The 13,970-nt window shown below is 37.0% G+C and overlaps 1 protein-coding gene across 1 annotated transcript in view; it reads right to left on the bottom strand.

The window, feature by feature from the left end:
* LOC124614041 (integrin alpha-4-like) overlaps positions 1–13,970 on the bottom strand; it is a 560,480-nt gene that overhangs the window by 149,311 nt on the left and 397,199 nt on the right. Inside the window, exon 16 of the mRNA XM_047142871.1 lies at positions 6,890–7,106. Within this exon, the coding sequence (XP_046998827.1) occupies positions 6,890–7,106 (217 nt within the window). The remainder of the gene's footprint in view (positions 1–6,889; positions 7,107–13,970) is intronic.

Here is a 13,970-nt window from a genome sequence, read left to right as displayed (position 1 = left end):
AAAAATTGTTGCCAAGTATGTGGAAGAAAAGCAACTGAAAGTGTTGTCCTGGCCTGAGAATAGACCTGACATGAACCCAATTGAAAATTTGTGGGCTATTGTGAAACAGAGGACAAGGAAATTTACAGTGACAACCAAAGAAGATCTCATGGAGAAACCAGAGGAAATCTGGTATCACGACAATGATATTAAAACACCATGTGAAACGTTGATAAAAACTGTGCCACACAGGATAAAAATGTTGATTAAGAACAAAGGCATGCATAAAGAGTATTGAATGTACAAATATAATCTGCATGTGGATGTAAATGTGTAATAAATGGAAAGTTTTGGAAAAAATGTCTTTAGTCTAATAATATTAACACCTTTGTATATAATGAATTAGTGCTTGTGTCATTTCCATGTTGTTTTTAGTCACGATATTTGTGTAAAAGGACTCTGGAATCTGAAAATAACTGTTATTGTATTACTGTCTAGAATTATTTGTCATCAAATGAAACTTTGCTATTTCTTGTGTTCTAGTTTTGGGAATGTATGTGGAAATCACCACAACATTTCTCACATAATAACTGCAATTTCTTGTGCTGCATATAATTTACTTGTGTCTACTATGACAGAGATTTTTTATGTTGTCCAACTGAATCAATGTACTTTATGCAGATGTGAAAGAAGAAATTAAATATGACAGTGACAAATAATTAATGGACAGTATTTTAAAGAAAATTTCAGTGTTGTTGACATATTTGGCACAACTTATGGTCATTTTTTTCCTACATAAGTAGCTAAATAGCTCAGTTTCCAGAAAAACATGTAAGAATGAGCTAGCTATTTCATCCTGTAATATAATTTAAAAGACCTGAAAACTAGTTTTTCATATGTTAGTGTATAATCCATTATGTGACATGAAAACTAATGAATGCAAAATGTTTGTAGTAATCACAGACTAAAGGACAAAATGAGTAATAAAATTAATGATCTTGCACATCAAATTTACGTAGAGGGTCTGCTGATTTCCACCACTGCTTGGTACTCACCAACCCTAGCTGGGTGTATCCATTCTTATTTTCTGGTGCACTCTATTCTAAGTCTTTCCAATCAGAGCTCCACTCCCACTGTGCTCTTCAGTTTTTGTTTTACTCTTTTCTCTCCAGGGTCTATCCTAGTTGATGCTGCCACAACTCGTGTGGATTAGTGGACAGTTCTACACTTAAAGCATCTGCCATTTCGTGCAGAAAAAGATTCTAGCAACATAGGGAAATAAATAATTTTTGTTGTAGCTTATTTTTATATGCTGAGGGTTCAATGTTCTGTATGAAAGTTAAATTTGGAAGTAAGAAGGTTCTGGTATCCCTTTGGGATGATAAAGTAGAGTCAACTGTGGAGTTTGGTAAAATGTGAGTTTGGTAAAATGTGGAGTTTTGTAAAATGAATGAGATAGAAGGTTAATGATGGGCAACAGTAACAATATTGAAAAAAATAAAGTGGAGTTTGTTTCAGTGAAAATCAGTGATTATTGAGTACATGCAGAGAGGCTTGCAGCTGATGTTTATAGAGATAGTAATGCCCAAGAAGGGGTGTTTACTCCAATACAGACATGAACATTTACAATTAAGGTGCAGTGGTTTCTGTGTCACATGTTGTGGTCAAAATGGTAATGCATGAAAGAATGCTTGCTTTACAGGAATAAGAGAGGTTTAAGTGGAGAAAAAGGTGTTGATGTTGTTATGACAGCTGAAGCTGTAAGCAATGAAATGTAGTTTAATGATGTAAGTTCTGTTTCATGTGGTATGAATGTAAGTGTTGAGCAGGCACATTTGTTTTATTAAACCATGTGAAAGTGAGATAGCGAGAGAATTGGATTCTGGTAATTAGATAGAAGAAACAAATATAAATTTCCAAAGTGATGTGTGATGATGTAGTGTATTATGAAGGAGGTTAAGATATTACTGAAGAATGTAAAAGACATTGTAAAATGTTGTTGGAAAAACATTTGATTTGTGTTCTAAGCAATTGGAGTAAGCTCCTAACTAAGTACATTAATTTTGTTCTGTGATCTAAAGTACAACAAAGAGCCAAAGAAACTGCTACACCTGCCTAACATTGTGCAGGGCCTCTGCGAGCATGCAGAAGTGCCATAACATGATGTGGCATGTATTTGACTAATGTCTGAAGGAGTGCTGGAGGGAGTTGACACCATTATCCTGCAGGGCTCTCCATAACTCCATAAGAGTACGAGGGGTGGATATCTCTTCTGAACAGCATGTTGCAAAGTATCCCAGATATGCTCAATAATGTTCATGTCAGGGGAGTTTGGTGGCTAGCGTAAACTCAGAAGAGTGTTCCTGGAGCTACTCTGCAGCAATTCTGGACCTGTGGGGTGTTGCATTGATCTTTTGGAATTCCCAAGCCCTTTGGAATGCACAATGGATGTGATCAGACAGTATGCTTATGTACGTGTCACCTGTCAGAGTCATGTGTCAGGGGTCCCATATAACTCCAGCTGCACACATCTCACACCATTACGTAGACCCCTGCTGACATGGAGGATCCATGGATTCATGAGGTTGTCTCCATACCCATACACGTCCATCTGGTCTATACAATTTGAAACAAGACTCATCCAACCAGACACCATGTTTCTAGTCACCAATGGTCCAATGTCCGTCTTGACGAGCCCAGGCAGGGCATAAAGTTTTGTATCATGCAGTCATCATGGGTACATGAGTGGGCCTTCAGCCCCGATGATGTTTCACTGAATGGTTTGCAAGCTGACCCTTGTTGATGGCCCAGCATTGAAATCTGCAGCAATATGTGAAAGGGTTGCACTTCTGTCATGTTGAACGATTCCCTTCAATTGTCATTGGTCCAGTTCTTGCAGGCTCTTTTTGTGGCCTCAGTGATGTTGGAGATTTCATGTTTTGCTGTATTCCTGATATTCATAGTATACTCATGAAATGAAAGTCCCCACTTCACCACTAACCCAGAGATGTTGTATCCCATTGCTCATGTGCTGACTGCAACACCACATTCAGACTCACTTAAATCTTGATAACCTTATATTGTAACAGCAGTAACCAATCTAACAACTGTGCCAGACACTTTTTGTCTTACATAGGCATTTACAGGCACAGCACTGTATTCTGCTTCTTTACATTTGAATGCCTATACCAGTTTCTTTGCCACTTCAGTGTATTTTGCTGATTTTTTTTTTTTAAAGCACTTCAAATAACTCAATGTGGACAAAGTTGTTTTATTTTGGCTGTAGGGTTCTTTCAGTCAATAATATTTCATTAATTGAAGAGAAATTTATAAATGTTGTTTTATGAAGGCATATAAAGAAATGTTTTGTGTAGTTGTTAGTTATAGACATTTGTTGATCACAAGACTTTTAGGTATACTAAAATGCTTAGACGTTCTCATGAAATACAGATTCTACTAACTTGCCACTAGGACACAATCAATGAACATAGCTTTAAGTCAAAGGACAGAGATATAAGTAGATATTTTTGTTATGTATACCTTCTTTTCTTTATATCATTTATGTTATATGACTTTGTAATTGTTTTGAAAATTTGTGAGAAGAGAACTATGTAGGGCAAAATTTTGCTCTTGCCCTCATTTGAATGAAGTAATGATATTAAGGTAGTCAAAACTGCTGTATATCAGGTAATGAAGAACTTAAGAATATTGATTTGTTATACTCGCAAATCTCTTTGGCATAACAAGGTTTATTATTTCGAATCAAAACTTTTCTCACATTTTATGCTTTTAAAATTTTTGGAGGGTAATTGTAATAAAACTAGATATGGTTAGATAAAGGTAGTAACTGATATCGGATCATATGAACTGACCGATTCCCAAGTTGAAGACTCAAAACCCAGAAATCCACTACCATACAGCTGTACGACAATGTGTAAATGTCAACTTATACAAACAATTAATGTATGTATTCAACAACAGAAAGTCCACCAGCGTTCTTACTATTTAACAAAATCAAACTGAGCATCCTCTAGATCATTGTAAAAAGTTGCATTTCAGAATGCACTATGAGTGTGCAATTTAAAACAAGGAAGAATAATAATAGATGAGTATTATGAAAACTGTTTGTACAAATTATGTCATTGCTACTTCTCCCTGCACACTAACTCACCATGCCAGGTGCTGTAAAAAAGTGACCAGCCACCCAAATTATTATTTTGCTTCAAAATGCATAAATCGACTTTGCGCTACATGAGGGTAGTGACGGTCAGAAGTACTGAGAGTCACATCATGGAGTTCCTCCATGGAAAAGGTCCATGTTTTTTAGAAACACCGATCTAACAATGTAGAACAACGAAAAGAGAAGAATCTGATGACAGAAATCTGTCAGACAGGATGTTCTTGTAAAATGACTGATTTGTAATCTGAGTTGAAAATTGAGCTTGAGTTGTAGTCTGACCAATAAACCAGGTTGTGGCCAGTACATAGCCAGTCCTTCTTCATATTAAAAGTAGCATTATGGGAAGAACAGCTGGAAGAAATGAGATTCTCTCTGGTATAAGATAAAAGAATACTTCAAGGTGGCAGAAACATAAAAGTTATCCTGTTGGTTTGTTCTGTGATACTGTTATAGACACTGATGTTGAGGACTATAAACTTCTACCTACTGAACAAGAATTTTATCTAATTAATGCAATCCCTCTTGCATGGATGGAGTCTTCTCTTCAAAGTAGAAAATAGGGAGTCATATAGACAGATTTTATCAGAAGAATGAAACTGATCTCACAATGGGGTAATGTGACATGTGGTAATCAATATTAATCACACTCTTGTACTAAACCTATACAAATGATCTTCCAGTTAGTTTAAAGGATGACTGAGGTACTATAAAGTTTGTAAAGAAGCAAAAATGACATGCTATCATTATCAATTGATATAAGAGCTGAAACAATCTAGTGAAACTTTCTGCATAAAATTCATTGGGTGTCCAACTGGATAACAAGTTTAACTGTTCTCAACATTTATGGTAATGAGACGAAATCTTCATCAAGTGATATTTCAATAAGCATGACTGCATGATAGTTTGCTTATTTATGAGAGATGCACACCATACAGCAACCAAATTGGTGACATATACACATTCTTGAGAACAGGTGCCATATGTTATCCCAGAGGATGTGCTGTGATTGGCTGGGGGCTGGAACTACCCTGCCATAGTGAAGCAAATGGGCTGTCTACAATTAAAGAGGCAGAAGTTAAAATCCTATAGCGGCATTTTGTGTTCTTCACATGTCATTATATTTTGTAAAAGAATAGAGACATTCAGTAGGTGAAAACAGTGAATTAAAGACAAAGTTAGGATGTAATTTATGGTCATCAAGTTCTGTAATACAATTAGCATTTCCAGAGCTGCAACTGATCAATTTTACTACCAAATTTCAATATTAACTATGTTAATAAAAAACTTCCTGTCAGATTAAAATTGTGTGTCAAACTGGTACATGAACCTGATACCTTTTCCTTTCACAGACAAGTGCTGCACCAACTGAACTATCCAAGCATGACTTACGAGCCACCCTCACTGTTTCACTTTTGGCAGTACCTCATCTTCTACCTTCCAAACTTGACAGAAATTACCCTGCATACTCTGTCAACTAGCATTTCTGGGAGAAAGGATACTGAGGAGACATCGCATAGCCACAGCTGGAGGATTGTTTACACTCTGAAATGTAATGTATCGTGCTTCATAATGTCCTCACAGATTAAAACTCTGCAACAGACTGAGACTTGAACATGGGACCTATGCTTTTTGAGGACAAGTACTCTACTGAGTGAGCTATCCAAGCACAACTTGTGAGGTGGCCTCCCAATTTCAGTGCTGCCAGTACCTCATCTTCTAGCTTCCAAACCTCACAGAAGTAAGTTATCAAATATACCTTGGAAGACCAGCACTCCTGGAAGAAAAGATATTGTGGAGCTACTGTTTCCAGAATGAATTTTTTCTCTGCATTGGAATAAGTGTTGATGCAAAACATTCTATTTTAATAAAACTGATAAACCCTCAGTGAGGTGACAACAGATAGAGCTCAGTGAGACCTGTCTATAAATATTTTCACTTGTTTGTTTAGCAGGTGAAAGACCATCACTAATTTTCATATTTGATTACTTTTGAGAAGCTGCATGGTTAACAGAATGTAACACACAACATAATGCACTTGTGTTAAGACCTAGCTATTAGAATAAATATGAATGCCTGAGTTTTTAAGTTTATTGAAAACCAGAGTAGATGACACCATATGTGTATAATTAATATTATCAACTATATGAGAGACAGAGGCTGTGAGCTGTGTTTACATGAAATGGACTGCATACCCTGGACCAACTGAATAAACAGTTGCCTGGAAATCACTATGTTTGGCTACTTGGGGACCATTTGCAACTATTCGTGGACTTAATGTTCCCAAAAAATAATGAGATGTTTATCAATGACTATGTGGCATGTCACCAAAACACAGTTCTTCATGATTGGTTTGAAGAAAATTCTGGGCAAATCAAGTGAATGATCTTGCCACACAGACTGCAGAACGTGTATTCCATTGAACACTTACGGAACATAATTGACAAATCAGTTCATGCGCAAAATCCTGCACTGTCAACAGTTCTGCAGTTATGGAGTGCTATAGTGGCAGCATGACTCAGTATTTTTGTAGGGGACTTCCAATGACTAGTTGAGTCCACACCTCATTGAGTTGCTGACTACAAAAGACAAAAGGAGGTCCAACATCATTTTAGGAAGTATCCCATGACTTTTGTCATCTCGGTGTATCTTCTCTCCTTAGTGAGTACTACTTTGGATATGTTATATGCTAATTTATTGATACTGATAATGAAACAGTGATATGCACCTTACCTCATCATTATAATCCAGTGGAGACTTTAGGTTACAATGCAGAACTGTCTCCATCAAACTTACAGTCTCATAACAATCTTTGTGGAGCCTAAGACGTTTTACAGGTTCTGGAATTTGCACATGCAGAATGGTCTGGTAAGCTGGTTCCTTTTTATTAGTAAAACCAAACAGTAGTTTCAGTTCACTGCTTGAACCAATTACAAAAGTTCCATTTACACTAAAAAGAAAACTCAGATTACTAAAAATAATTAAAAGTGTCAATACATTAAAAACAAAAACAGATTGTGCTTTAACATTAATTTAAATTATGCTGTTACATTGCATTAATAAATTTTATCTAAATTATCTCACAAAACAAGTTGTCTGTGCTTGTAAATAGGCACTGTAAACTTTGTCTAACAGCAAACTCAGTTGTCTGGTTAGGTAATGGGACACCATCACAACACTAACTTCTAAAAGTGCTTCAGTAGCCATATCATTTGGGCTCTGCTCCCAGCAACACTCCTCTGAAGTACTTATTTGGAATCTGTCCCTCCCCCAAAATACCCATGTTAAAATATCCACTAGTCCTCATTTTTAAAAAAATCCTTTCCATTCTTTTCTTCTCTCACCAATTCCTTCCCCTCATCATTTTCTCTCTATTATTTTCCTTCGTAACAGTTCATGACCTTACATTGCCCCCAACCCCCCTCCTCTTTCCACATTTTTCTTCACTCCCACTCAGTCAAATTTCTTAGGCGTGCTTCATTAAGTTATGCGATTTTTTTCTATCATTAATCCTCATTTTACTGAGGTTTATCAGTTTCCCTTCCCATTCCCTCTCTACCTGAACTTCTTATTTTTCCCAAATCATCTGCTTGAACTGCTAATACACAGTCAGTGTTATTGCTACCACAGGACTGTGTGTATTTGTGTACAGTGACTTCATGAAGTTAGAAAAAGAGTAGAAGTAAAATTATTACTCTGAGCATGTATGTTTGCATGTCTGTGAGGTTGTGTGTGTAAATGTGTGAACTCTTACAAGAAAAACAGCAAGAGTTTTTTATCATGCATTTGTATGTGTCACACACTGATCCTCTGTAGGAAAGGAGTTGCCTTTCCCTTATTCTGCAAACTTGTCCATCCAGGACTTTCAGTTATTTTACAGCCTACAGCACTGTAGCACATAAAATGCCATCCCTGATGGCAATATCAAGATGACATACCTCATCTGAAAATCTCAGCTGAGATTAGTTAATCTTGTGAGTGTGTCTGTAACTCTGCATAATATCATCTCAAAATGTTACAGGATAGGCATTTTGGCAACAAATCTGATACATTATTTCAAAAATATCTTCACAATAAGGATCTAACAATGTATGCAGCATTATATCTACATGAATACTCTGTGAACCGCTGTGAAGTACATGGCAGTAGGTGTGTCCCATTGTACCAATTATTAGGGTTTTTTCCCATTCCATTCACATATGGAGCATGGGAAGAAAATGATTATGCAGATGCCTGTGTGTGTGCTGTAATTAATTTAGTCTTATCCTCATGATCCCTGTGGGAATGATATATAGAAGTTCGTAGTTTATTTCAAGAGTCATCATTTATAGCAGGTTCTTGAAGCGTTGTCAGTAGACTTTCTCAGGATAAGCTCCATCTGTCGTCAAGAGTCTGCCAGTTCAGTTCTCTCAGCATCTCTGAGCCACCCTCCTAGGGGTTCATGCAGTGCTTCATTCATGCTGTGCTTCTCTGTATGTGTACAGTATCCCTGCTAGTCCTATCTGGTACAGGTCCCATGCACTTGGGTGGTACATAACTGCATCAGCTGCAAAAAGTCTGACACTACTAAAGTGGTCAAAATAAATCTTGCATTTTGTCAAAACTTTAATACTGAAGGTTGTAATGCAAATTGCATTATGATATCAACTCACTGGTTTGTTTTTAATGTAATTCTAGTGAGAACAATCCATTTTTCTACCATGAGGGTGCAATATGCACAGTCTATGGCAATCGTGTCACCTGTAAACAATACAGTACTTGTGCTGAGTGTCATTGTGAGAGTTGTGAGGCTCCAGATAGTCACACTAATTCTGCAGGGAATGAGACCAGCAGATGTAGAAGGGAATATCACTGTGAGTCAAAAGTGATGTCTCTGCAGTCTGGAACAAGTGTCTAGCAAAAGGATCAGCTGAGGATCATTGTAGAAGTAGCCAAAGAAGAAATCAACAGCTGTGCAGGACCAATATCTGCATACAACAGCAAACAGAAACTGCCAATACGTTGCTATATGTCCATGGTGCCAGCTTCAAACAGCTGCAGGAGTGCAGGTGACAACACAAACAATATGAAACATGCTCCGCAAGCAGGTATTATGTGTAAAAACACTTCTCACGGCAGCTCCTCTAAATTGGATTTAGAGCAGGGCTTGCGTCACATGGGCACCAAACCACTCTTTGTGGACAAAGCACACTGGGACACAGTGTTCACATTTGATGAGATTCATATCAGTCTCCACCCAGAAAATACTGATATTCACATTTGGAGGCATCAATCACAAGGTGTACATCTGAAATGTATTATAAACCACCACGCTCATCAAGGTAGTTCAGTCATATTTTAGGGAGGAATCATGTGGCCGAAAGAATCTCTACATGCCAGTACATGGGAAATTTACTGGTGTTTAGTATAGGAACAATATCATTGCATGCAATGTGGCCCCATTTGGTGAACATAGGATTCATGTTGATGGAGGGCAATGCTTCTTCTCATCATCACAATCTTGTGAACACCCTCCCAGTGGAGCATAGAATCAGTCAGATGGAATGGCCTCCATATTCTCTGGATCTCAGTTGCATTGAGAATGCATCAACCAAGCTAAAATGAGTAGAGTACAATTGTCCTGCCCTACTAGTGACCTTACAGCACATCATAGAGGCCACTATAGGGGAATGGACAATATCCCATAGGCTTTGCTGGTTAATTTAGTAAGGAGTTAGCCTAGTCTCACCAGTGTCTTTGTTCTTCTTTTCAGTTTATCAGCAGGAAATTTGTTCATCTTCTTTATTTTTGTTTTCTTACGACTGTCACTGACAGAACAAAATCAGTTTTGATTCCTATTATGTCCAGTATTGCCAATAAAACAATATTCAGTGTTTATTTTGACCACTGCATTAATACTGACCATAAGATTACTGATATATAATGTGAACAGCGAAGGACCTAACATACTTCCCTCGGGTACACATAAAGTAATTTCTACATCTATCAATGAATCTCCATCAAACATAACACGCTGCATCCTCCTATCAAGAAATCCTCAGTCCAGTCACATATTTCATCTGATAACCCATATGGTTGTACTTTTGATAATAAGTGTAGATATGGTGCATTGTGAGACACATTAATAACCTGTCTTTCAGAATTTTGCACCAAGCTCCTTGTTACCATGTATAAGAGTTACAAGTGAAATCATGCTTTGCAAACAGCCTTAAAGACAAAGAAAGATAGTGCTATGAAACTACGAAGAGCCAACAGCATTACAAATACAAAGGTTCTCACACTTTCTTTGGACAAAAATCTAGGAAAAATGTGTGAATTCCTGTTGAGAATTTGTTTCCGAATCACTGGGTTCACAATACATCTACATCCACAGCCTGTTGAGTACCAACAGTGAACAATTGGTGAAGAATAATTATTCCAAACCCATACATACACAGGTTGGTTTAAGTATTTCAGCAATTTCATCAAGAGTTACTCCCATATTTGCTTTGTTTCCACTGAAGCAGTACCTTAAAATGCGTGCAAGTATTTCAACTTTTATAACGTTGTCCAACACATTAATAATTTCTTCCAAGTTTGAATACTTCTGTGTAAGTGACTTAAGAGAAAATAGAAAAGTATTTTAGGTATGATCTGTTACTAAATTTGTTATTAGACATCATACAACAGTTATTATTTAGTCAGTAAGCAAATAACGCAAGTTGTGTAAAAAATGTTAGTCTCTGTGGGAGTAAGAAAGAGAGTTGCTGGCACTGGGCTACTCATTGGTTGTTGAGCTTCACATCAGACCTCATAATTCTGAAGTGACAAGATACTACCTATTTAAGTTATTAAGACAAGACAACAAATGTTATATGCAGTTAATGTAGATAAATATCAGCATGTAACTGCTGTGACAGGAGTACCTGAGAATACCAAAGTGGCAGAAGCTCCACTGGATTTTTAAAATCTTTGAACCTAAATCAAATACCATATACTAATTTTATTTTCAAAAGCTTGTTTCTGTTTGTGTAAATGTGAAATGGAAAGCAAAAAAGGACCTTTTGGTGGGGAGGTAAATTTTCAATACAAGCAAAAAAGGTTCATTTTTTGTGTATTGTAGGAACTTACTTCATTCTGGACATGCCCATGTCGATCTGAAAGTTGTTTGAATCCAACAGGAGTCAATAATATCTTTGAAAGCTATTGATGTCAACCTGCTGAAAAATGATCACTTGTCATTATGGGGGAATAGCAATGGCATGACAAGAGGCCCCTTTCTTAAATCTCACAGCCGCATATGTAATGCTTCACAAAACTGTATCTGCTTAATTTTATAGGCATTTTAGGGAGCTCAGAGCAGCTTTGTATAAAACAGAAAGTTTTGTGAATACATTTCTGCCAAACTAGAGAAGTGGTCCCTTTCTGTACAAGAGGTACAAATGCCTACAGATGTTATCAATTTGCAGTTGGCAGCCCTAAATTGGCAGCTAACAGCTGACATTATTGTCACAGCAAAAACCTACACTCTACAACACATATTAACTCTGCTGTTACTGCTAGAAAAGACAAAGGTGAATATTTATGATAGGCTAAATATCCAGATGAATAATAATGTTAACAAAGTACCTCACATAACTAAATACATCCACTTTAAGTTCATTGTTAACTACAGAGTTAGTGTACATTGCCGAATAGACACTGATGGAAATGAATTTGCATGCCATATGTTTCATGGAGAAACTGGACCTGTTTGATTTCCAAGTGCAGTAATTTATTTATTTATTTATTCATCAATGGAACAATAAATATTGTATGGATGTCATCAGTTTACAACACATGAGCACACATTTACATTTACAATGAAACAGGTTTCTCATATTTTGTGTAGTTTTTATAACTAGTCATACACACATTTATAATTACATAATATTTTGGTGATAATGTCATATGCTGCTAATAATCTACATCTATGTTAAATATTCTTTTACAATATAACAACTTTTACTTACTAGAAAGGTTTTAAGGTTTTGTCTGAAAGTGAGGGGCTCGTTTATTTCTTTAATTTCTTGTGGTAATTTGTTATACAGTTTTATCCCATTATAAAATATACTTTTTTGTGTCTTTGCCTTGTTCTTTCTATCTAGATGGAGGTGGTGACAAGCTCTTGTTTCATGGTCATGTATTAGGCTGTTTGTGTTGTACATGTTGAGATTTTTCTTAACGAACATTACGTTCTGAAAGATATACTCACAAGAAACAGTTAGAATTCCTAGCTTTCTAAATAATTCTAGACAGTGGGCCCTGTTGTTGCTGTTTGTTATTATCCTTATGGTTCTTTTTTGTACTTTGAACACAGTTTGTATGTTACTGGCACTTGTTCCCCAAAACATGATCCCATAGCTGAGGACTGAGTGTAGATATCCATAACATGTTATTTTAAGACAGGTATTTCTGCATACCGGTGCAAGGATTCTAAGAGCATAGCATGCTGTGGATAATTTCTTTGCCAAAATGTTGACATGGTTTGTCCATTTCAGTTGGCTGTCTACATTCATCCCTAATAATTTGGTACTTGTTACACATTCTAATTCATTATTATTAACTTTTATTCTTGTGGCATTGTGTTTTTTGTTCAATTGGAAGTTAATATAGTTAGTTTTCTTTACATTTAGGGTTACTTTATTTTTTTAATGACCAGTTGTGGACATCATTGAGAGCCTCGTTTGCTCTTTCTGACAGTTGTGTTGGATTTTCACCTGTTATTACTATGTTGCTGTCATCAGCAAAAAGTATTTTTTCTCCATGTCTGATACTTTGTGGGAAGTCGTTAATGTATATAAGAAACAATATTGGGCCTAATACACTTCCCTAATACACTTGCTAATTCTAGCAGGGAAGACAAGGCAATCAAAATATTACATTTTACAAACAGCAGGATCTATTGCACAAAGAAATAAAAAGACATTCTACATTCTGAAGTAAAACCAGAATGAGAACCTGAACCAGAACCTGACAGTGACAGTGACAGTAAAAATCCTGTGGAAGAACTTCTACATCTACATTTATACTCCGCAAGCCACCCAACGGTGTGTGGCGGAGGGCACTTTACGTGCCACTGTCATTACCTCCCTTTCCTGTTCCAGTCACGTATGGTTCGCGGGAAGAACGACTGTCTGAAAGCCTCCGTGCGTGCTCTAATCTCTCTAATTTTACATTCGTGATCTCCTCGGGAGGTATAAGTAGGGGGAAGCAATATATTCGATACCTCATCCAGAAACGCACCCTCTCGAAACCTGACGAGCAAGCTACACCGCGATGCAGAGCGCCTCTCTTGCAGAGTCTGCCACTTGAGTTTATTAAACATCTCTGTAACGCTATCACGGTTACCAAATAACCCTGTGACGAAACGCGCTGCTCTTCTTTGGATCTTCTCTATCTCCTGCGTCAAACCGATCTGGTACAGATCCCACACTGATGAGCAATACTCAAGTATAGGTCGAACGAGAGTTTTGTAAGCCACCTCCTTTGTTGATGGACTACATTTTCTAAGCACTCTCCCAATGAATCTCAACCTGGTACCCGCCTTACCAACAATTAATTTTATATGATCATTCCACTTAAAATCGTTCTGCACGCATACTCCCAGATATTTTACAGAAGTAACTGCTACCAGTGTTTGTTCCGCTATCATATAATCATACAATGAAGGATCCTTCTTTCTATGTATTCACAATACATTACATTTGTCTATGTTAAGGGTCAGTTGCCACTCCCTGCACCAAGTGCCTATCCACTGCAGATCTTCCTGCATTTTGCTACAATTTTCTAATGC

The sequence above is a fragment of the Schistocerca americana genome, chromosome 4, assembly GCF_021461395.2.
Source record: "Schistocerca americana isolate TAMUIC-IGC-003095 chromosome 4, iqSchAmer2.1, whole genome shotgun sequence".
Taxonomy (NCBI): domain Eukaryota; kingdom Metazoa; phylum Arthropoda; class Insecta; order Orthoptera; family Acrididae; genus Schistocerca; species Schistocerca americana.
Note: the sequence above shows the minus strand (reverse complement) of the source record. Positions and strands in the feature narration are given on the sequence as shown.